General features: G+C 63.4%; 3 protein-coding genes across 4 annotated transcripts; 2 read left to right on the top strand and 1 right to left on the bottom strand.

Moving 5' to 3' along the window:
• Positions 1 to 900: 900 nt before the first annotated feature.
• PES1 (pescadillo ribosomal biogenesis factor 1) lies at positions 901 to 7,809 on the bottom strand. Its single transcript, XM_041488973.1, has 15 exons — positions 7,550 to 7,809; positions 7,098 to 7,177; positions 6,448 to 6,601; positions 6,262 to 6,371; positions 5,525 to 5,696; positions 5,275 to 5,364; positions 3,930 to 4,046; positions 3,717 to 3,794; positions 3,273 to 3,362; positions 3,000 to 3,130; positions 2,730 to 2,855; positions 2,451 to 2,635; positions 2,202 to 2,365; positions 1,661 to 1,828; positions 901 to 1,373 (listed from the first exon to the last, which is right to left on the bottom strand). Exons 1-15 carry the CDS (start codon positions 7,571 to 7,573, stop codon positions 1,287 to 1,289), a joined length of 1,776 nt encoding a protein of 591 aa, XP_041344907.1. The 5' UTR covers positions 7,574 to 7,809; the 3' UTR covers positions 901 to 1,286.
• An 815-nt stretch (positions 7,810 to 8,624) lies between these two features.
• On the top strand, positions 8,625 to 11,575 carry TCN2 (transcobalamin 2). Of its 2 annotated transcripts, XM_041488977.1 has the most exons (10): positions 8,625 to 8,864; positions 9,379 to 9,565; positions 9,639 to 9,680; positions 9,761 to 9,894; positions 9,991 to 10,149; positions 10,226 to 10,401; positions 10,634 to 10,808; positions 10,898 to 11,090; positions 11,254 to 11,375; positions 11,469 to 11,575. In XM_041488977.1, the coding sequence occupies exons 1-10, from the start codon at positions 8,804 to 8,806 to the stop codon at positions 11,528 to 11,530; spliced, it is 1,311 nt and encodes a 436-aa protein (XP_041344911.1). In that variant the 5' UTR covers positions 8,625 to 8,803; the 3' UTR covers positions 11,531 to 11,575. The 2 variants fall into 2 exon arrangements, with proteins under 2 accessions (XP_041344911.1, XP_041344912.1); XM_041488978.1 differs by lacking the exon at positions 9,639 to 9,680.
• Positions 11,576 to 11,723: 148 nt separating this feature from the next.
• Positions 11,724 to 16,326, top strand: SLC35E4 (solute carrier family 35 member E4). Its single transcript, XM_041488974.1, has 2 exons — positions 11,724 to 13,050; positions 14,334 to 16,326. The coding sequence occupies exons 1-2, from the start codon at positions 12,015 to 12,017 to the stop codon at positions 14,759 to 14,761; spliced, it is 1,464 nt and encodes a 487-aa protein (XP_041344908.1). The 5' UTR covers positions 11,724 to 12,014; the 3' UTR covers positions 14,762 to 16,326.
• Positions 16,327 to 19,287: the final 2,961 nt, after the last annotated feature.

Raw genomic sequence — 19,287 nt, 5'->3', positions numbered from 1 at the left:
GGGCTGGTTTGTCTGGGGCAGGGGTTTGGGGAGCTGAGGTTTTTCGGGGCACGGGCTGGTTTGTTTGGGGCAGGGGTTTGGGGAGCTGAGGTTTGTTCGGGGCTGGGAACTCCCAGGGCTTGAGGCCCTGTTCGGGGTCTTCTGCTCTGAGGGGAGCCCCGGCCCTGGGGTGCCCCAGGGGTCAGTCCTGCTCCTCCTGGGAGAGGGGACAGCAAGGAGAAAAACAAAGGGAAAAAACCTTCCAACCCTCTGAAGCTGAAAGAAAAAAAAAAAAAAAAAAAAAGGGAAATAAGAAGAAAAAAGGGAGGGAATATAAAGGGGGGAACAGGTCAAGGGGAAAAATAAAAGAATAAAAAGGAATAAAAATAAAAGACAGAAAAGAAAAAATGAAAAAAGAAAAATATGGAAAACAAAGGGGGAGAATGGAAACAGTAAAAAGAAAAAAGCACTTAAATAAAATTGAATATTAAAAAAAGTAAAGAAAAAATTTGGAAACAAATATCTAGGAAAATAAACTAAATCTGAAAGTCTGGGTGTTGCCAGCTGTTCCCTGTCTGAGCTCACTCCCTGCCAGGGGCTGTTACTCTCCAGAACCTCTCTGTGTCCCCACAGCAGTGCCAGTGGTGTCCTCCAAAAATTCCTCAGTGAAACAGTCTTCACCACATTTGGGGACAAAGGTGTGCCCATAAACCCCATGAGACACCTTGTCCCAGCTGTGGTGTCTCCAAGGTGTTTTTGGGGGAAAACCCACGACTGACAGATAACTGCTGATGCAAGAACACATCCAGCAGGATCAGCAACCCTGGCAGCAGCCATGGATCTCCACATCCATCCACATCACCCCCTGAGGGGCCTCCCCCCTGCCCAGGCAGAAGGAGCAGACAACAAATACCACCAGGAAAGCGTCACCTTCTTTAATTAAAAATAAAAATACAGAGGAATATGGTTTTCTGTGTGGATACTGGGAAGCAGCTCCGGGCTCCCGCACTCCTCTGTCCCGGGGAGCTCCTGGGAGCCAGGCTCCAGCAGCCAGGGCTGTGCAAATTCACACGGAACGATCCCAGAGCTCTCCTTGGCCTCCTCTTCCTCACGCAGAGGTGGCACCAGCATGGAGAGGACAGTCCTTGTAACACCGACTCCGCAGAGGGCAGCAGGGAAAGGCAGAGCAGCAGGTGTATTTACAGATGGGAAACATTTCAAACACAGCATTTCTGCCCCAGGAGCAAAGCCAAGGGTTTTCCACCCAAAAGCAACAGTGGAAAACCATCCAGGAGCCCCCGGCCCCGTCACGCTTGCCGTGCCTTCTTGTTCTTCTTCTTCTGCTCCTTGAGGGCTGCATCGTGGGCTTTCCTCTTCTCAGCCAGTTTGTTGGCCTGGGGAGAGACCCCCGAGACCCTCAGCCAGAGCAGGACAGGGGCTGCAAGCCCTCGGTCCCACCCAAGCTCCAGCTGCACGTGGAGGACGGACCCCACGGCACCGGGATCAGGGCTGGGGTACGGAGAGCCCTGAGGGGACACAGGGAGCTCTGCCCGCCTGGGGCAGCCTGGGGACACTGGCAGGGACCTCAACACCTTCCCCAGGGACAGGGAGGAGCAGAAGGAACGAGTGGGTTTGGGAAGAGCCCGCCCCGGGATGCAGGTGAGGGGCCCAGCCTCCGTACCTCGCGGATTTTGCGCTTCTTCCCAAACATGATCTTCTTGTAGAGGTACTTCTCCCTCTTCTTCATCATCATGATGGCCAAGCGCTTCTCCTCGCTCTGCTGCTCCTGCTCCAGGCGCTGCTTGTCCTCCACCCGCACCTTGCCTGGCGTCACCTTCACAGGAAGCACCTGTGGGGAGCCAGGGAGCTCAGGATGCTGGGAACCCACCCTCCTTCCAAGGGACAGGCATTTCCAGCCCTTTCACTGCGGGCCAGGGAGAGCCACAGCCCTCACAGCCAGGCCAACAGGGCTGGGAGCTGCAGCTCATGAGTGTGGGGCCAGGAGCACCCCTGAAGTGTTCCAGGCTGGGCTGGACAGGGCTTGGAGCAACCTGGGACAGCAGGAGGTGTCCCTGCCCATGGCAGAGGCTGGAACAAGATGAGCTTTAAGGCCCCTCCCAACCCAAACCATTCCATGACTGTGTGAGTACCCCAGTGGTCTCAGGATAGGGACACCCCTCAGCAGGGACAGGGGCACCGGAGCTGCCTCCTTGGGCTCCCACCTTGTTGCTCTGAGTCTTCTGCTCTTCCATCTTCTGCTCTTCCATCTTCTGTAATTTCATCTCCTCTTCCTTCTCAGACTCATCTTCCTCTTCCTCCTCTTCTTTGTCATTGTCACCTTCCTCTTCCTCCTCTTCTTCCTCCTCCTCCTCTTCACTCTCTTCCTCTACAAGGAGACACCACCGTTACCCTTGGGATGCTCTGGAGCAGGCACAGCCCAGCTCCCAAGCTCCTCTGAGGGCTCCCAGCACCTGGATTCTCTCCCCTCTGCAGGGCCAGCAGCTTCAGCTTCTCAGGAGGGACGTAGTCACCCTCCTTCTCCGTCACGAAGGGCGAGAGGTGCGGGGGCAGCAGGACCCCGGGGAAATAATCGGCCACAGGCAGGCACAGCTTGGCGTTGACCGAGTCAAAAACCCACTGGGGCTGCAGGTAGTACCTGGGCGGGGCAGAGGAGTCCCACCTCAGGCTCTGGAGCCCGTGGGACAGCTCAGGGATGGCTGCTCTGGGGAGGGCCCCCCTGCCGCACCCACCTGCCAACCACCTGCTTGTCCAGGCGGGGCCGGTCGATGATGTGGTGGGTGATGGACGGGTCGGTGGCGTCGTAGGTGGCACCGATGCACAGGGACTTGTCCCAGGACACCTGGCCACCAAAGCACCTGCGGGCAACGCCACCAGGGAGTCAGACAGGCAGGTGGGACCCTCAGGGTCACCCCACCCAAAGGCCATCGGGTGGGTTGGCCCCAGAAGTCCTGCCAGAGGGGGAGGCCAGGGTTGCTGAGGGTCTCCTGCCCACCACGCACCGGATGACGAAGGCCAGCGGCTCCCGGGGCACCTCCCTGTTGAGGAAGAAGCGCAGCCCCTCAAAGAGCTTCTTGTGCTTCTCCAGAGCCTCCTGCTCCTTCCTCTTGGCATCCATCAGCTCTGCTGTCTCCTGCTCAGAGCAAAGTCCTCAGCCTCCTCCCCACACACAGCCCTTGCCAAGGAGGGGTCTCAGGAGTTGTCCCCAAGCTGCCAGCCTGGGCACAGGACAGGATCCCCCAAGGCCAGGGATCAGCCCCCCACCAGGGTCTTACCCCCTCCACTGGGAATTCATCCACCTCCACCTCGTCCTCATGGGTTGGAGCCACAGCCCGGGCCAGGCTGGCGCTCAGAGCCGAGAGCCTCTGCAGGGACAGGACACGGAGTCACATCCAGGGGGTGGGAAAAGGGGCAGCCCCACGGGGGAAGGGGATTTATCAGAGCAAGAGGCTGGAAGAGACAGGGCCTGGACAGAATTCAGCCTCCTCCAGGCACTATCCCCAACACGGGACCTGGGGGGACCCTGGCCATGCAGGGGGAGGCTGGTGGTGCCCGAGGCCGAGCCCAGCTCTACTCTGCAGGAACAGGGAGTTTGGGATCAGCCCCCTCCACCCTGCAGGGATCTGGCTCTGTCCTTTGGTGCCATGCCAAGAGGGCTGTGGGCAGGACACGAAGGCCACCATGTCCCCATGGGTCACAGTGCCAGCAGTGTCCCTCACCTCCAGGTAGCTCTCTGAATCCATGGCGTACTCCTTGCCCTCTGCAGGCTTCAGCTCATCCTCAGCCTGGCTGTCGATCTGGGGAGGAAAAGGGGTGAAGAGGCAGCTCCCAAAAACAGATATCCCAAAAATCTCTCATTTTCACCCTCCATCCCACCAATCTGGTTGCCACCACCCCAGGGTGGGACACAGTGACCCCGGGGGTGGCCTCACCTTGGGGGGGTACAGCAGGTTCAGGGACTGGTAGAGGCGGAAGTTGACGAAGCCCAGCAGGGTGGTGTAGAACTCGGTGAAGGTGGCCATGACCCGGTAATCCACGTCTGTGGGGTGCTGCCAGCACACGGGATGGGACACAGGGATAAAGGACTCCCCTCCACAGGGGCCCATTCCACCCACAGGGAAAAGGATCACACAATATCCCCCGATCTGGAAGGGACCCACAGGGATCATCCAGCCCAACTCCTGTCCCTGCCCAGACCCCCCAACAACCCCATCCTGTCCATCCCTGGCAGCGCTGTCCAAAGGCTCCTGGAGCTCTGGCAGCCTCGGGGCTGTGCCCATTCCCTGGGGAGCCTGGGCAGTGCCAGCACCCTCTGGGGGAAGAACCTTTTCTTGAAAACCAATGTAAACATGCCCCAATTGCAGAGATGTCACAGCCACCACCAGACCCTGAGCAGGGAGAACTCTGCAGGCTTCCCCCAGGGTCCTGCTGCCACCCCTCCGTGCCTGGATACATGGAACACTTCATCCCATCATGGATGGGGATCTTGGGGTTTGGTCCAGGGACTCCAACTCTTCAAGGTGAAGAGTGCAGGGTACGGCAGAGCTGACAAGAGGGAATGGCTTCCCACTGCCAGAGGGTAGGGATGGATGGAATATAGGGCAGGAATTGTCCCCTGTCAAGGTGGGCAGGCCTTGGCACAGGATGCCCAGAGAAGCTGAGGCTGCCCCATCCCTGAAGTCTTCAAGGCCAGGTTGGATGGGGCTTGGAGCCACCTGGTACAGTGGAAAGTGTCCTCGCCCAGGGGTGGAATGGGATGGGCTTTAAGGTCCTTTCCAACTGAAAATGTTCCAGGGTTCTATGATTCAGAACCATAAAACCACAAAACCTGAACCCAACAGTGCTCAGCCCTGGAAATCCCGGGAGGGAATGCAGAGGGCCCTGCTGTGCCTGTGAGCTCCTGCCAAGGCTCAGGGGAAGCTGTCCCAGCACAGCGGGGACATCCCTGTGCCCCGCTGCCTGGGGGACACAGCAGAATCCCTTTGGGGAGGCTGCAGGATCTGACTCATCCCTTCCCTCTGCTCCACCAGCCTTGCTCCCACAGGTTAATCTTTAATGGCTGATAAAGGAACACGTTAATGATTGGGGACACGAGGAACTGGGGAGACTGGTACCGGCCGCCCCGGGGCACCCCCAGGTGACAGGTGGCTGTGTCCCCATGTGCCTCTGCAGTCAGGCCCTGTGGTCTGTGTCCCATGTGCCACGGGATGGTCCCTCACCCCTTGGTGATCCCCAAGGATCCTGGGGCGATCCCCCGGGCTCTCCCCAGGTACTCACGTCGTGCGCGAAGGCGTAGGGGGTGATCCAGGTGATGGGCTGCCCCAGCACCTCTGCCTGGTAGTAGATGCCCTTGATGGAGAGGAACACCTGGCAGGACAGAGCAAGGCTCAGCGGAGGCAAGGCTGCTGTGTCCCTGTCACTGTCATCCTTCCCCTGGCAGGGGGTTCCTCAGATCCCAGTGGGATCTGTGAGCTGGCATGCCAGAGCCCCAGGCAGGGTGAGCCCCCCGCCCCCCAGCAGGTCCCACCTTGCGCAGGGAGCGGGAGGCAATGACGTAGTTCTGGAACTCCACAGCCAGGCGCCGGCACAGCTGGATGGTCTGCACGTGGCACTTGCCCGTGCGGGGGAAGGTGGAGAACAGGAAGCACATGGACAAGGCATCGTCCAGGTCCCGCAGGGCGTCCACAAACGTGGGGTACCTGTGCCCAGGTGGGGGACAAGGGGGTCACAGCCAGCCCCAGAGTCCTGCAGAGGCTGCTGGGGCTGGGGGAGACCCCGGGTGAGAAAGGAATGGGAACTGTGGAGCATCCACCTGCACATCCCAGCAGGGCCACACAGAGAGCGATGGAATATCCTCATTTAGGAACGGGTATGGGGTTTCCTCCCTCCTGTGTCCCCTCCTTGCTCATGACCACCAAACCCACAGAGCCTTGGCAGCATTAACCCTTCATGAGCCCTCTGAGGAAAACACCCCACAGGGAGAGCCAGGGGAGTTCCCTGTGTCCTCCTGGAGCCACCCAGGATGGCTGGGCATTCCGTGCTCTCTCATCCTTCTTTTCCAGCCCAATACACAACATTCCTCCAGTAACTCCAGAAATTGCACACGAGGCACATTCCCAGAGATGGATGGATGTGGTGAAAGATCAGAGAATCTCAGGAATGGTTTGGGTTGGAAGGGACCTCAAAGCTCATCTGGTGCCACCCCTGCCATGGGCAGGGACACCTTCCACTATGCTGCAGGTGGCTCATCCAGGGCTGCCTCACCTCTCCTTGACGATGTGGTCGAGTTTGTAGGTGGGTTTGTTGTCCTTCAGCCTCTCTACAGTGCCCCACTCGCTCTTCCCGTAGGCCTTCCGCAGCTTCCTGACGAACACCTGGGGGGACAGGGGGCCATGGGGGCTCTGTGGCCCAGGACAGGCCCCAGGGGGACCCCTCGGGGGGGACAATCACCTTGTACTCCCGGAATTTGTTGACAATTGGCTCATGGAGCAGGAATTTGATGTCCTTGAGCAGGTAGAAGGTCCTGGGGGCAGTGGAGCCCTTGTTCACCTTCTTCTTGTGCTTGGGCTCGTGGGGGTAAATCCCCTTGAGGATGCAGAGGCGCCTGGGGACAGGGACAGTGCTGGGACGGGGGGTCACCCATCCCCTGGGACAGCCCAGGCCCCTCCCTTGGAGGGGGAAGCGCGAATTTGGCAGCCTGGAGGCCAGGACAGACCCCGAGGGAAAGGGCCGACCCTCGGGGAGGAGCTCAGGGTGTCCCAGCCCCACAGCCAGCACAGAGCTCGGGGGTCTGCTCAGCCCCTGCTCCCCCCGGGCTGAGGGGCGGTCGCTGGGGTCGGGACGGGCACAGCCCGGGGCTCTGGCTCCGCAGGAGGGCTCTGGGCTCTGGGGCGGTTGGGGGGGAGGGGGAGCGGGGGGTGCTGAGGCTGTCCCGGGGGACTTCGGGGCACCGGGGAAGGGGTTTGGGGGGTCCCGGGGCCACCCCCGCACCCAGCGCGGGCTCCACCGCCCGTCGCTGCCCGGGGGGGTCCCGGGGGAGCTCCAGGGGACCGGAGGGTTTGCAGGTACGGGGTTCGGGGTCCCGGGGGGCGCGGCCGCACCTGAAGTCGGGCAGGCTGAGCTGCAGCTTCTTCCGCGCCCGGTTCCGGGTGATGTAGTTGGTGGCGGCTCCGCGCTCGTACTGGGGAGAGACGGGGGCGTTGGCGGGAGGCCGGGGGTGCGGAGGGGACCCCGCAACCGGCCCGGGACCACCGGGAGCGGAGAGGGAGCAGAGACGGGAACCGGGGGATGGGGGGCTGGAAGGGGGCACCGGGCACGGCCAGCGCGGGGGCAGGAGCGGAACCGGGCACCGGGAGAGGGAGCGAGCACCGCTGCCAGGGAGGGCTGCAGGGGCACGCCGCGGCCGGAGGGGCGGCACCGGCACGGGGGGAGCAGCCACGGACCGACACCGGGGGGCACGGGGAGGGCAGGGAGGGGAGAGGGAGGAAGGGCACGGGGAGGCAGCGGGCGGCGTGCCCGCGGCCGAAAGGAGGGGCGGGCACGGGCCCGGTACCTTCTTCTTCTCCAGCCCGCCCATGGCCGCGCGCCGCCACGTGCGCCCGCGCAACGCAGGACCCCGCGCTGCCCGCGCCCCGCCTGCCCAGCGGCCGGGCCTGCGCACACCGGAGCGGCCACGCGAGCACCGAGAGCAGCGCGGACACCGCGATCAGCGCGGGCACCGAGAGCAGCGCGGACACCGAGCGGGCCGGGGCAGGCGGCACCGGGGGCTCAGTCAGGCGCGCCACGGGCAGCCCAGAGCTCCAGCAGGAGGGGTCCTGAGGCGCAGAGCGCACTGGGATATTGCGGTGCCTCGTGGGGTATGCCGGGATATAGCGAGGTAGGGACGGCGCGAAGCACGTCGGGATATACCGTGTCCTAGCAGCGCGGGGTGTGCCGGGATGTACCGGGACGGGGCTGCGCAGGGCGTGCCGGGACACAATGAGGCAGTGGTGTCATGGAGCACGCCGGGATATAGCGAGGCAGGACCGGCGGGCCTGCCCTGGGGTCGGTCGCACACCGGGATGGCGGCCGCGGGTCCCTGCCCGGACCTGCGGGACCCGCTGCCCTCCTGTGGTCCCTGACGCCGCAGCACCGACCGCAGGCACCGGGGCGGGTGTTTGGGAACGCCCTGGCCCGGGGGGTTTCGGTAGCAGGGGCTCCCCAGGCCCGTCCCCCGTGCTCGGGTGTCCCCGGGCTGACGGGACCTGAGCCCAGCGGCGCCCCGGGATCCCCTCCTGGGCTCGGCGGGTTCGCTTCTGTGGCTCAGGACCGCACCTACCCCCGGCAGGGGGAGTTCCACCTCCTGGGGCTCAGGACCCCCCACACCCCTGGCTTTAGGGATTTTCTGGGGGGCTCGTGCCCCCTCCCCGCCTGTCTCGCGGCTCCCGGGTGCGGCTGATCAATGTCCGTTTTCTCAATTAAATGGTACTTGGAGGCGAGCATGGCGATTCTCCTTTCCAGGGGGCGGGTTTGGACGGGTTTCAGCCCTGTCTATTTTCGGGCTGTGGCCTCCGGCGTTGCCCCGAGCAGCGGCACCTCGGGTCGGGCTGTCCCGGGCAGGCTGTCCCGGGCTGGTGGGAATTCTGCCCTGCAGCGCCCGGCTACGCCTCAGCCCAACTTCTGCCCCGTTTGTGCTGACTCGGCCCCGGCGTGCGGAAGCGGCCTCTCGCCACACCTTCCCGCGCTGTCCCCGCTCCCGGCTCGTCCCGTCGCTCCCGGCTGTCCGGCGGGGCTGTGCCATCCCCGTGTCCCCCTGTCCCGTTCCGGCATGGGGCTGCCGCTCGTCCTGCTGCTGCTGCTGCCCGCGGTCCTGCCCGCCCGCTGCTGCGGTGAGTGCGGCCCCGGCCCCCGAAGCTGCCCGGGACCCCCCGGGCCGGGAGCTCGTCCTGAGCTCGGGGGTCCCCGGGGAGCGGGGCCGGGAAGGATGAGCCCCATCTCCAGCCCCTCGGTGACAAATTCTCCGGGGCTCAGCTCCCCCCAACCCAGTCCCTGCCGCCCCTTCCCTTGCCCGGAGCCAGCCCGTGCCCACCCCCAGCACGGGTCCCTGGGGACGGAGGTGTCACCCCAGACCCCCGCCACCCCCTCGGGTCCTCTGTGCTCCTGACCCATGTCACGTCTCCTTGTTTCTTCCTCTTTTTTTTTTTTTTGGTGGGAATTCTGGAGGTTATGGGATGTGGGGGGACGCGGAGGGTGTGGGGTGCGTGGATGGGTGGGTGCCGGGGGTCCCTCCCCACCGCGGCCCCGCACAGCTTTGGGGGGGCTGTGGAGCGGCAGGGCCGTGCCTGGGGGGGTCCCGGCCCTCTCGGGCCCCCTGACCTGCGCTGCCTCTCCCGGGCCGGGCAGAGCCCCCGGAGGGCTCGGCGGGCGCCGTGCGGGCGCTGGGTGCGCGGCTGCTGGGGCTGGCGGGGGACCCCGCGCGGGACCCCGACCCCGCCGTGTACCTGGCCCTGCGCCTGGCCCGCGAGCACGACCCGCGGCTGGAGCGGCGCTACCTGGAGCGGCTGCAGGACACCTTCCGGCACTACGGCAGGTGGGTGCCCGGGGGTCCCCCACGGGCCTTTGGGGCCGCCCCTGTCCCCCACGCTGATGTCCTGTCCCCGCAGGAGCCTGCAGAGCCACTCCCGCTGGGACGCTGAGCGCAGCATGTACGTGTGGGTGTCCCGGGGTCCCCTCGGGGCAGGTGACACCTCAGGCACTGTCCTGGGAGGTAACCGGTGCCTTGCAGGAGCAGGGAGGAGCCCCCGCACACGGGGCGGCTGGCACTGTACCTGCTGGGGCTGCAGGCCACCTGCCCCCAGCTCAGTCCCCATCGCTCGCTGGTGACATGGCTCAAGTACTACCTGGAGGAGGACTGGACAGGTGAGAGTGTCCCTGTGGGGTGAGTGCCCACCTGGCACCCACATGTCTAGCTGTGAGGCACCGGCTCACCCTGATGACACCACACGTTGTCCCCAGGCTCCCGGCGGCAAGGCCACCCCGTCACCAGTTACTACCAGTACGGGCTGGGCGTGCTGGCGCTGTGTGTGCACCGCAAGCGGGTGCGGGAGGAGGTGGTCCGGCGGCTCCTCACGGCCCAGCACCACGGAAGGCTCGGGCATGGTGGCAACACCGTGGGTAAGGGCCCATGGGCACAGGCGGTGGCACCCCGGCATGTGTGTGACTCTGGGGTGACTCTGGGGTGTCCCTGCAGACACCGAGGCTGTGGTGGCACTGGCCTTCACCTGCCTGGAGCAGAGGAGGTTGGTGGGGACCGGGCTGGCGGCCAAGCTCCGGGTGGCTGCACACGAGGCCAGCAGGAACATGGCCAAGGCCCAGGGCCCCGACGGCATCATCGGCAACATCTACAGCACCCCATGGGCCCTGCAGGTGGGTGTCACCTGAGGGGACATCTGGGCTGGCACTGGGAATGGGCATGGGGGGAAGTGGGTCTGCAGATGTGGGTGCGGGTGCAGATGTGGGTGCAGGTGCAGACATGGAGTGCAGATGTTGGTGCCCAGGCAGAGGCAGCTGCCCTGGGGCAGGTGATGCTCAGCAGTGCAGTGCCCAGGTACCCAACCCTCCTCCCTCTTCCCACCACCTCCACCCCTCCCTGTCCCAGGTGTTCCTGGCCACGGGTGAGTGCCAGACGGAGCCGGCGTTCGGCCAGGCCATGGCTGCACTGCTGGAGAACCTGGAAGCCTTCGGCACCGCCGCCACCATGGCCCAGGTGCTGCCGGTGCTGCACGGCCACTCCTACCTGGACATCGCCTCCATGCCCTGCGGGGAGGAGCCAGGTAGGAGCTGGGATAACGGGATTGGGGTCAGCGCTGGTGTCACCACAGGGGTGGCTGGGTGTCACCAGTACCGTGGTGGCTTCTCGCAGACACGCTGACCCCCCTGGACATGGAACCCCTGGCTGAGGTGCCGGGGAACAAGACGGTGCAGCTGGTGGTGGAGTGTCCCCTGCCCTGGTGCTACGAGCTCCGGCTCTACGACCGCCTGGTGCCCGTGCCCGCCGGCGCCTCCCTCCTGGACGTGCTCCAGGCGGCTGCGGCGCTGGAGCCCCGTGACTTCAGGTGTGTGGGGGTCACGCTCTGGTGGCCACGTGCCCTGCACCTGTGCCCTGTGCTGGGCTCACTCCAGCTGCCAGTGCACAGCTCCCTTGGAGCAGCTCTGTACCCCCCCCGCAGTGCCGAGGCAACACCCTCGCCCCCCTGACCCCGCTGTCCCACCCCACAGGTTCCACGCCCAGGACACCCCCCAGGGACCCTTCCTGACGCAGGTGCTGGGGCTGGAGGCCCGGCAGGAGAAGCGGAACTACTGGCAGATCCTGACTGCGCCCAACACCCCCCTGCAGACGGGTGAGTGGTGGGTGGGGGTCCCTGGGGAGCTGGCAGGGGTCCCCCGCAGCCCCGTGGCTGCTGTCTCACCCCAAACTGTTCCTCTCCCCACAGGTATCGCTGACTACAGACCCCAGGATGGGGAGACCCTCATCCTGCGCCTCAGCGAGTGGTAGAGGGTGGGGGGTGATGGCAATGAAACCCCCACTGTGGGCACAGGACCTGCCGGCTCCCTGCCTCCTGCTTTCCGTGGTGCAGCACCCCAAATCTGCCAGGGGCGGGAGGAGGGGACACACACGATGCTCTGTGTCCTACAGGTGCAGTGGGATGGAAGCACTAAAACCAGCAGTTCCTCCAGTCCTGGTCCCACTCGGGAGTGGGGCAGGCGGCGGCTGGGAGCAGCCGTTTTTGGGGTCTCCAAAGCATTTTTGGGACGGCCAAAAATTTGGGGAGTCCGAGTCAGAGCTGTTCATCCTCAGCAAGCTGGATCTTCCTCCTCTGTAACCCCCTGGGGGGGGGGTACTGAGCCCCCACTGTCCAGGGCTCGGGGACCGCGGTGCCCGAGGGGCACCCCCAGGTGTGCCCAAACTGCGTGATTCCCCCGGCAGTTTAATCCAGCCCCCAAAATCCCCGGGCAGCGGCGGCTCGGGGTCGGCGGCGATGGCGCCGGGGGCCGGGCGGGCCTTGGAGGCGGCGCCGCTGTCACCACGGAGCCACCGCGGGGTGCCGAGGGCCGGGGTGCGCGGCGGGCGGGCGGCACCGCTGGCTGTGTCCCCGGTGCCCGTGCCCGCCGTGCCCCGCCCGCCCGGCAGTGACGCGCTGGCCTCGCAGGGCGGAGCCTCCGCCCTCCGCTCCCGCCATCACCAAACTTTCCGCCGGCCCCGGCCGCCGCCGCCGCCTCCCGGCACATGGCACCGCCAGCCCGGCGCTGAGCCCCGCCAGCACCCCCGGCCGGGGCAACGCCACCGCGGGCAGCGGGGACAGCGCGGCCGCCACCGCGCCAGCGCCGCTGTCGCCGGCACCCATCGCGGGGCTCTCGAGAGGACGGGGCAGAGCGGCGAGGGGCGGCCGGAGGCAGCGGAGCCGGTGCCCATGTGCCCGCGGTCGCGGCGGGGCGATGAAGCCGCGATGAGCGCGGCGGGCGCGGGCACCGTGCGGCCCTGGAAGCCCGACCCGGGGCAGGCGGACGGGGGGCGGCCGCCGCCGGGGCCGGCGCTGCCGCTGACCCTCAGCGTGCTGGCCTGGCTGGGCACCGGCACCACCATGGCCGGCCTCAACAAGTGGATCTTCGCGGCGCACGGGTTCCGCTACCCGCTGCTGCTCTCGGCGCTGCACATGCTGTCCGGCGTGGCCGTGGGGTACCCGCTGGGCTGGGCACGGGCACCGGGCCCTCGGCCCCGCGCCAGGATCTACCTGCTCAGCCTCACCTTCTGCACCAGCGTGGCCCTGGGCAACCTGGGCCTGAGCTACGTGCAGCTGGACGTGGCACAGGCCGTGGCCACCACCACGCCGCTGGTGACGCTGGTGCTGGGGCTGCTGGGGGGCCGGCGGCCGCACCCGCTGCAGTTCTGGGCCATGGGGCCGGTGTGTGCCGGGGCCGCCTGCAGCATCGCCGGCGGGCTCTGCTTCTCCCAACCCGGCTGCGGCTTCCTCCTGGCCGCCACCGTGCTCCGCGCCCTCAAGTCCATCCAGCAGAGTAAGTGCCACCTGTCCCTGTCCCTGTCCTGCATGTCTGCCTGGCCCTGGCATGGCCCCTGAGTGCAGGGGTGCTGTTGTCACGTCGGGGCCACTCCCGGTGCTGGAGGTTCTCCCTGCTCGCCTTGCCACCCTCTGTGCACCCTGGTTTCACCCCAGCCCCAATGCCACCCCACCCTATCACTGGTGTCACCCTTGTGCTTTGACACTCCCTGCCCACCTTGGCCACAGTGTCACCCCAACCGTGGTGACACTCTGGCTCCCAGTTTCACCCCAGTCCTGGTGCCACCTGCTGTCCCTTTTGGCCTTGGTGCCACCCTTGTATCACCCCAGTGCCACCCCAGAGCCACCCTTGCCCCTCTCAGGGCTGTGTCACGCTTGTAACCCTGAGATGCCATGACTTTGTCAGACACCATTAGTGTCCCTGTGGTGTCCTTGGGCCATGGCAGGTGGAAGTGCCCTAGCTTGGCTGAGGCTCACCCAGCCTGTCCCATCCCTGTGGGCTGCTGGACTCACTGCGAGTCCCCCCTTCCCGGGGACTCCAGTGGCCACGGTGCCACCCAGGCCGTGGTGTCCCTGGCAAATGGCAGTGAGGAGCCAGCTGGAATGGGTGTGTCTGGGAAGGGAGCGTTTCCCCTGGAGCCTGTGACTCGGGGCACTGTGGGAATGGGCTCTGGCGTGGGGCCCTGTGCCCACCCCAAGGTATCCATGGCTGTACTGGGGTGATGTGGCCCCTCAAGGACACCACTGGTCATCGTGCCACTGCCCTGTCACCTTTTTACCACCACTGGGACATGGACAGTGGCCCTGGGGAGGGTAGGGGCATGTCTGTGTGTGGCAGCCAGCCCTGCTGTGCCTGCTGTCCTCGCTGTCCTCACTGTCCTCAGATGACCTGGATGGGGGGACATGGGGACAAACACTCTGCAACGGGCTGGGAAAGCTGCCTTGCCCAACGCTCCCAAACACAGGCACCCTTGAAAGCGGACACCCTCGGAATCAGGGCATCCCCAGAGTGGGACACCCCCTAAACCAAGGAATCCCAGAAATGAAGGATTCCTGAACTCCTGAACAGAGACACATCCAAACCAGGGAACCCCTAAACTGGGACCCCCGCAAACCAGGGCACCCCCAGCCCATGGAAGGAACTGCCCCCCATTTCCCCCTTCCCAGTGACATTTGGGATTTCTTTCATGCGGCCGGGTGTCTCCTGTGGGTGCTGGGTGTCCCTGCGGCGGGTAGGCGTTCCCCTGGGATGTCCCACTGACCGTCCCCCTGTCCCCCCAGGTGTGCTGCTGCAGGAGGACCGTCTGGACGCGCTGTCCCTGCTCGGCCTGACGTCCCTGCCCAGCTTCGTGCTGCTCTTCGGGGCGGCTGTGGCGCTGGAGCTGGGCCCCTCGTGGCAGGGCGTCCTTCGCCCCGACGCCGCGCTCTGGGGCTGTGTTCTGCTCAGCTGCCTGGGCTCCGTCCTCTACAACCTGGCCACCTCCTGCCTCCTGTCCCTCACCTCGGCCCTCACGCTGCACCTCCTGGGCAGCCTCACCGTGGTGGGCAACCTGCTGCTGTCGTGGCTGCTGTTCGGCACGCGGCTGGGCGCGCTGGGCTATGCCGGCGTGGCGCTGACGCTGGCAGGGATGGTGCTGTACCACCAGCCCCGGCTCCTGGCCACCTGCTGGGGCCTGCATGGGCTGCGGCGGCACCCGCGCCACGAGTAGGGACCCGAGGGGGGTCGGGGCCAGGAGGGCTCTGGGGGAGAGCTGTGCACACGTGTGCCAGTGTGTGTGACTCCTCTGTGCACATGTGTGTCAGTGTGTGTGACTCTGCACACGTGTGTCAGTGTGTGTGAATGTGCAGCTGTGTGCCAGTGTGTGTCACTCCTCTGTGCACACATGTGTCAGTGTGTGTGACTGCACCTGTGTGTCAGTGTGTGTGACTCCTCTGTGCACACATGTGTCAGTGTGTGTGACTGTGCACACATGTCAGTGTGTGTGACTGCACCTGTGTGCCAGTGTGTGTGACTCCTCTGTGCATGTGTGTGCCAGGGTGTGTGACTGTGCACGTGTGTGCCACTGTGCATGGCTCTGTGTGCACACACAGCTGCTGAGGTACACACGTGTGATAGTGTGCATGGTTGTGTGCACGTGTGTTTTCTGGTGTGCCCAGAAGTGAGTGTACACGTCCTGCTTTGCACAGTGTCCAGGTGTGCTGGTGTGCACAGCACTGTGCACATGGACGTGCTGACGTGCACACGTGATGTGTGCACTGCTGTGTGCATGTGTGTGGAATTGCACACTTGGATGTGAGTGGATCTGTGCACAGCTCTGTGCTTGTGAGTGTGCACAGGCTCTGCAGGTGTGAGCATGGCCCTGTCTGGGACATGCGTGTGTTGATGTGTATGACACTGCACACATTGGTGTGCACAGCTCTGGGTGCAGGTGTGGGTGTGCACAGGCTCTGTGTGCAAGCAGATCTTGTGCTTGTGGGCATGTGTGCGTTGCCACAGGCTGTACACAGGTGTGTGCAGTGTCTGTGTGGCACACGTGTGCTGGCGTGTGCAGGCTGGGCGTGCACAGCTCCATGAGTGTGTGTGTGCAGGTGTGTGCTGCTGGCAGGTACCACTGTGCACTGGCTCTGCACGGTGAACATACGGGCTGGGCACGCCCGGGGACATGGCTCTGGACACAGCTCTGGATACACAGCTCTGTGCATCCAGCTGCTGTCCCACCTGGGAAAACAGTAGGTGTGTGTGTGTCTGTATGTCTGTCCGTGTGTGTGTCACTGCTGAGCTCTGCTGGCTGGAGTGGCCTCTGGCTCTCTGTGTACACTCGGTTCTCATGGCCGAACCGAATGCCCAGGACAGGGCAGGTGTGTCCCCTCTCCTGTCCCCATCCCCACCGTGTCGTGACAATCCCACGGGGCTGCCAGTGGTGCTGCCGATGTTGTCTTTGTCCCCACCACGCCCCTCAGCCCCCACAGCTGTCCCCGCCCCTCCCAGCTCGCTGCAGACTGGCATCCGTGGCAGAGATGGTGAGAGCCCAGCCGAGGGCACGGGAGCAGCCTGGACCAGCTGCCATCGCTCCAGGACAGTGGTGGGCTGTGACATGGGACAGTGCTGGGCTGTGACACAGCACATGCTCACCGTGGCAAAGGACAACCCGGTGTGTGCCTGGCACGCTGCCGGGGTCCGTGGTGGCCACACTTGTATCTCCACGCCGGGGCCGAAGGACCCAGCTCCGATTGCACTTGTCCCAAAATAAAGCTCTATTTTTGTTGTACTCCACCCTTGGCTCCCAGCGATCTCCTGGCCAAGAAGGAAGGAAGGGAGGAGCACCCAGTGCAGGGATAGGAAACTGAGGCACAGAAGTGCCTCGGGATGTTGCAGATCTTGGGAAGCTGTATCCACCATCTCCAGCTCCAGCAGGGACAGCTGCGGTTTGCCAGCCCCAGGTTTGGCACTGGGACACCCCACAGGACATGGGAGGGATGCAGTGACACAGAGAGCAGTCACTGACCACAAGTGTCTGGAAAAGGGCTGGGAGCTTTGCCCTGCTCTGGAGTGCCATGATACTGGAGCATCCTGTCCCCTGAGTCACGGAATTATGGAATATCCTGGGTTGGAAAGGACACACAAGGATCATCGAGTTCAGCTCCTTGCTCTGCACAGGACAGCCCCAAAAGTCACACCATGTGTTGCTTGTTCCATTCCTCTCAGCCTGGTGACTCACTTGAACACGAAAGCGCAACTCCGCTTCCCCCGGAAAATCCCCACTGGTTCCCGCCCTCTTTCCCAAACAGTGATTTTTTTCCATTATCAGGGCAGTGATTTGAGGCCGCTTCCAGCAGCGCCTGTGGAACGGCTCCTTCCCAGCACTCGGATGAGGGGCGGGCAGCTCTCCGGGGTGTGCCCAGCGTGGCACCACTGTTGCCACCTTTGCCAATGTGCTCCAGGTGCGGCTGGAGTGGTGCCCATCCCAAAAAGGACACAAAGGGCCCGCAGTTATCAGCCAGCGGCCCCTGCTGTGGCCAGGAGTGTGTTTGCTTTCTGGGCTCACATTCCAGAGGCTTTTTCACAGCGGGGAGTGTTGGAAGGAGGAGTGAGACCTGCAAACCTGCCACCTGCAGCATGGCTGGCTCAGGAGCCTTTCCCCCGGGACTCCCTGCCTATCCCAGCCTATCCTTTGCTGGCACTGGGGTCTGCCTGGATGCTGGCTCCATCCATGGCTTTGCCTGTTCCACCTTGGATCCGGTGCTGTGTGGTGCTTGCAGTGCCCTGCAGGGAGCCGGTTGTGGCTGTGTGTGTCCCTGTGCAGTGGTGACAGTAGCTGGGGGTTCAAGAGCAGCATTCCTGCTGGGACTGGGGGTTGTGTTGCCCGTGGGAAGCCCAGCAGTGGTGGGAGGGGTGGCTGTGGTGACCCTCCCTCCGGGTATTCCAGGCCATGATCTCAGCCTGGTGTTATCCCTCTGCTCCGGCCCCAGAAAGGATTGGGTTTCCCACCACACTGACAGCTGCCCATGTGCTGAGCCCGGTGCTGCTCCGGCCAAGCTGGATGAGAGAAAGGCATCCCAGCCTTGGGGTTTTGGGAAGGGAGCAGATAGGACACCTTTCTGGAGAGGTGGGGTCACAGCTCTGAGGGATGGGTGGCATCTCCACATGCTTGGAGGTGCTGGCTGACAAAGAATCATGGAATCACAAGATGCTTTGGATGGGAAGGGAATTTAAAGGTCATCTTATCCCATCCCCTGCAATGGGCAGGGACACCTTCCACTATCCCAGGCTGCTCCAAGTCCCATCCAACCTGGCCTTGGGCACTGCCAGGGATGCAGGGGCAGCCATAGCTGCTCTGGGCACCCTGTGCCAGGGCCTGCCCACCCTCCCAGGGAACAATTCCTAATTCCCAATATCCCATCTAACCCTGCCCTCTGGCAGTGGGAAGCCATTCCCTGTGTCCTGTCCCTCCACGCCCTTGCTCAAAGTCCCTCTCATTCAAGGAGCTCCAGATGAAGTGTGAAAGTCCAAGATGGGAGAAATAAATCCGAGTTCAGTGGGACAGAGTAGTTATGGCATCATGCCAGACAGTTTTCATGGATCTGCTGCTGAACCACTGCTGAACCCCTCCTTGGAAGTGGTGATGGAACGTGCTGGGATGGCACTGGAGCAGGAGCAGCGTGTGCCCACACAGGGGAGAGGAAATCCAGGCTGGATTTACTGTGTGCCTGGGAGCACAGGGTGGAAATTATCTGTTTCAGGACAGGGATTAGCTGCTGCCCTGGGGCCCGTCTGCCCTGGCACAGTGGGATTTGGGATCTGCAGCAGGGACAAACACTTGCTAAGCTGGGGAGCCTGAGCCAGGAAATGACATCCTTCTGGGATATGGTGGACTGTGCTCTCAAACCTACCACATCCCAGTCCTCAAACAGTGTCACACTGTCCTGGGTATGGAGCTGGAATTATGCAAAGCCTTTTTTAGGGTCGGTGTAAGAAGATTGCATTTTTCCTTGTAGGACAGCCTAGCCCAGAGAGCTGAGGGTGTTTGAAGCTGCCCAAATGAGAGTGGAGGGCAAGAGATGGACAGGATGACCCCTCAGGCTCCCTTCCAGCCCCACAGCCTCTGTTCCAGCACCCAAAAATCCCCTTCAGGCTTTGTCCTTAACCATTTGGTGACTTCACTGCTGGCTTCACTGCTGGCTCTGCGTCACAGGCTCCTGCCCTGCCCTGAGCAGCCTCTTGGCTGAGTAGCTGAGTTTCTAAAAGATTAAATCACAGGAGCTTAAAGACATTTTAAAAGTCTTAGAGAAAGATGGAGTGGTTAAGGTTGGATATGCTCTCTAAGATCACCAAGTCAAACTGTTCCCCCAGCACTGGCAAAGTCAGCACTAACCTATGTCCCCAGGTGCCACATACTCACTTTTTTTTCAAACATTTACAGGGATAGGGACTCCACCACAGCTCTGGGCAGCCTGTTGCAATGCCTTGCCACACCTTCTATGAAGAATTTCCCCCTAATATCCAAACTAAATCTCACTTGGTGCAACTTGAGGCTGTCTCCCTTGTCCTGTCTCTTGTTCCCTGGGAAAAGAGCCTGACCCCCACCTGGCTCCAGCCCCTCACATCTATTGGGGCTATGGGACCCCACCAAGGAATGGGGTTCTTCACAATCAAGGAACAGCTTGCTCAAATCATAAGACATGGAATAATTTGGGCTGGAAGGGACCTTAAAGTTCATCTCATTCCAGTGCCCTG

Source organism: Pyrgilauda ruficollis, unplaced genomic scaffold (assembly GCF_017590135.1).
Source record: "Pyrgilauda ruficollis isolate IOZ18807 unplaced genomic scaffold, ASM1759013v1 scaffold9, whole genome shotgun sequence".
Classification (NCBI taxonomy): Eukaryota; Metazoa; Chordata; class Aves; order Passeriformes; family Passeridae; genus Pyrgilauda; species Pyrgilauda ruficollis.
The sequence above is the reverse complement of the archived record's forward strand: the minus strand, read 5'-3'. Positions and strand labels throughout refer to the sequence as shown.

Excerpts from the sequence above, each read along its gene's own strand:
- PES1 (XM_041488973.1), bottom strand. The coding sequence starts at position 7,573 with ATGGGCGGGCTGGAGAAGAAGAAG. Across the intron at positions 6,602-7,097 it reads CTCAGCCTGCCCGACTTCAG|GCGCCTCTGCATCCTCAAGG; the intron begins GTGCGGCCGCGC and ends CCCTGTCCCCAG. Across the intron at positions 5,365-5,524 it reads CCTCCCGCTCCCTGCGCAAG|GTGTTCCTCTCCATCAAGGG; the intron begins GTGGGACCTGCT and ends CTGTCCTGCCAG.
- TCN2 (XM_041488977.1), top strand. The coding sequence starts at position 8,804 with ATGGGGCTGCCGCTCGTCCTGCTGCTGCTGCTGCCCGCGGTCCTGCCC. Across the intron at positions 9,681-9,760 it reads TGGGACGCTGAGCGCAGCAT|GAGCAGGGAGGAGCCCCCGC; the intron begins GTACGTGTGGGT and ends GGTGCCTTGCAG. Across the intron at positions 10,150-10,225 it reads GCATGGTGGCAACACCGTGG|ACACCGAGGCTGTGGTGGCA; the intron begins GTAAGGGCCCAT and ends GTGTCCCTGCAG.
- SLC35E4 (XM_041488974.1), top strand. The coding sequence starts at position 12,015 with ATGGCGCCGGGGGCCGGGCGGGCCTTGGAGGCGGCGCCGCTGTCACCA. Across the intron at positions 13,051-14,333 it reads CCTCAAGTCCATCCAGCAGA|GTGTGCTGCTGCAGGAGGAC; the intron begins GTAAGTGCCACC and ends CTGTCCCCCCAG.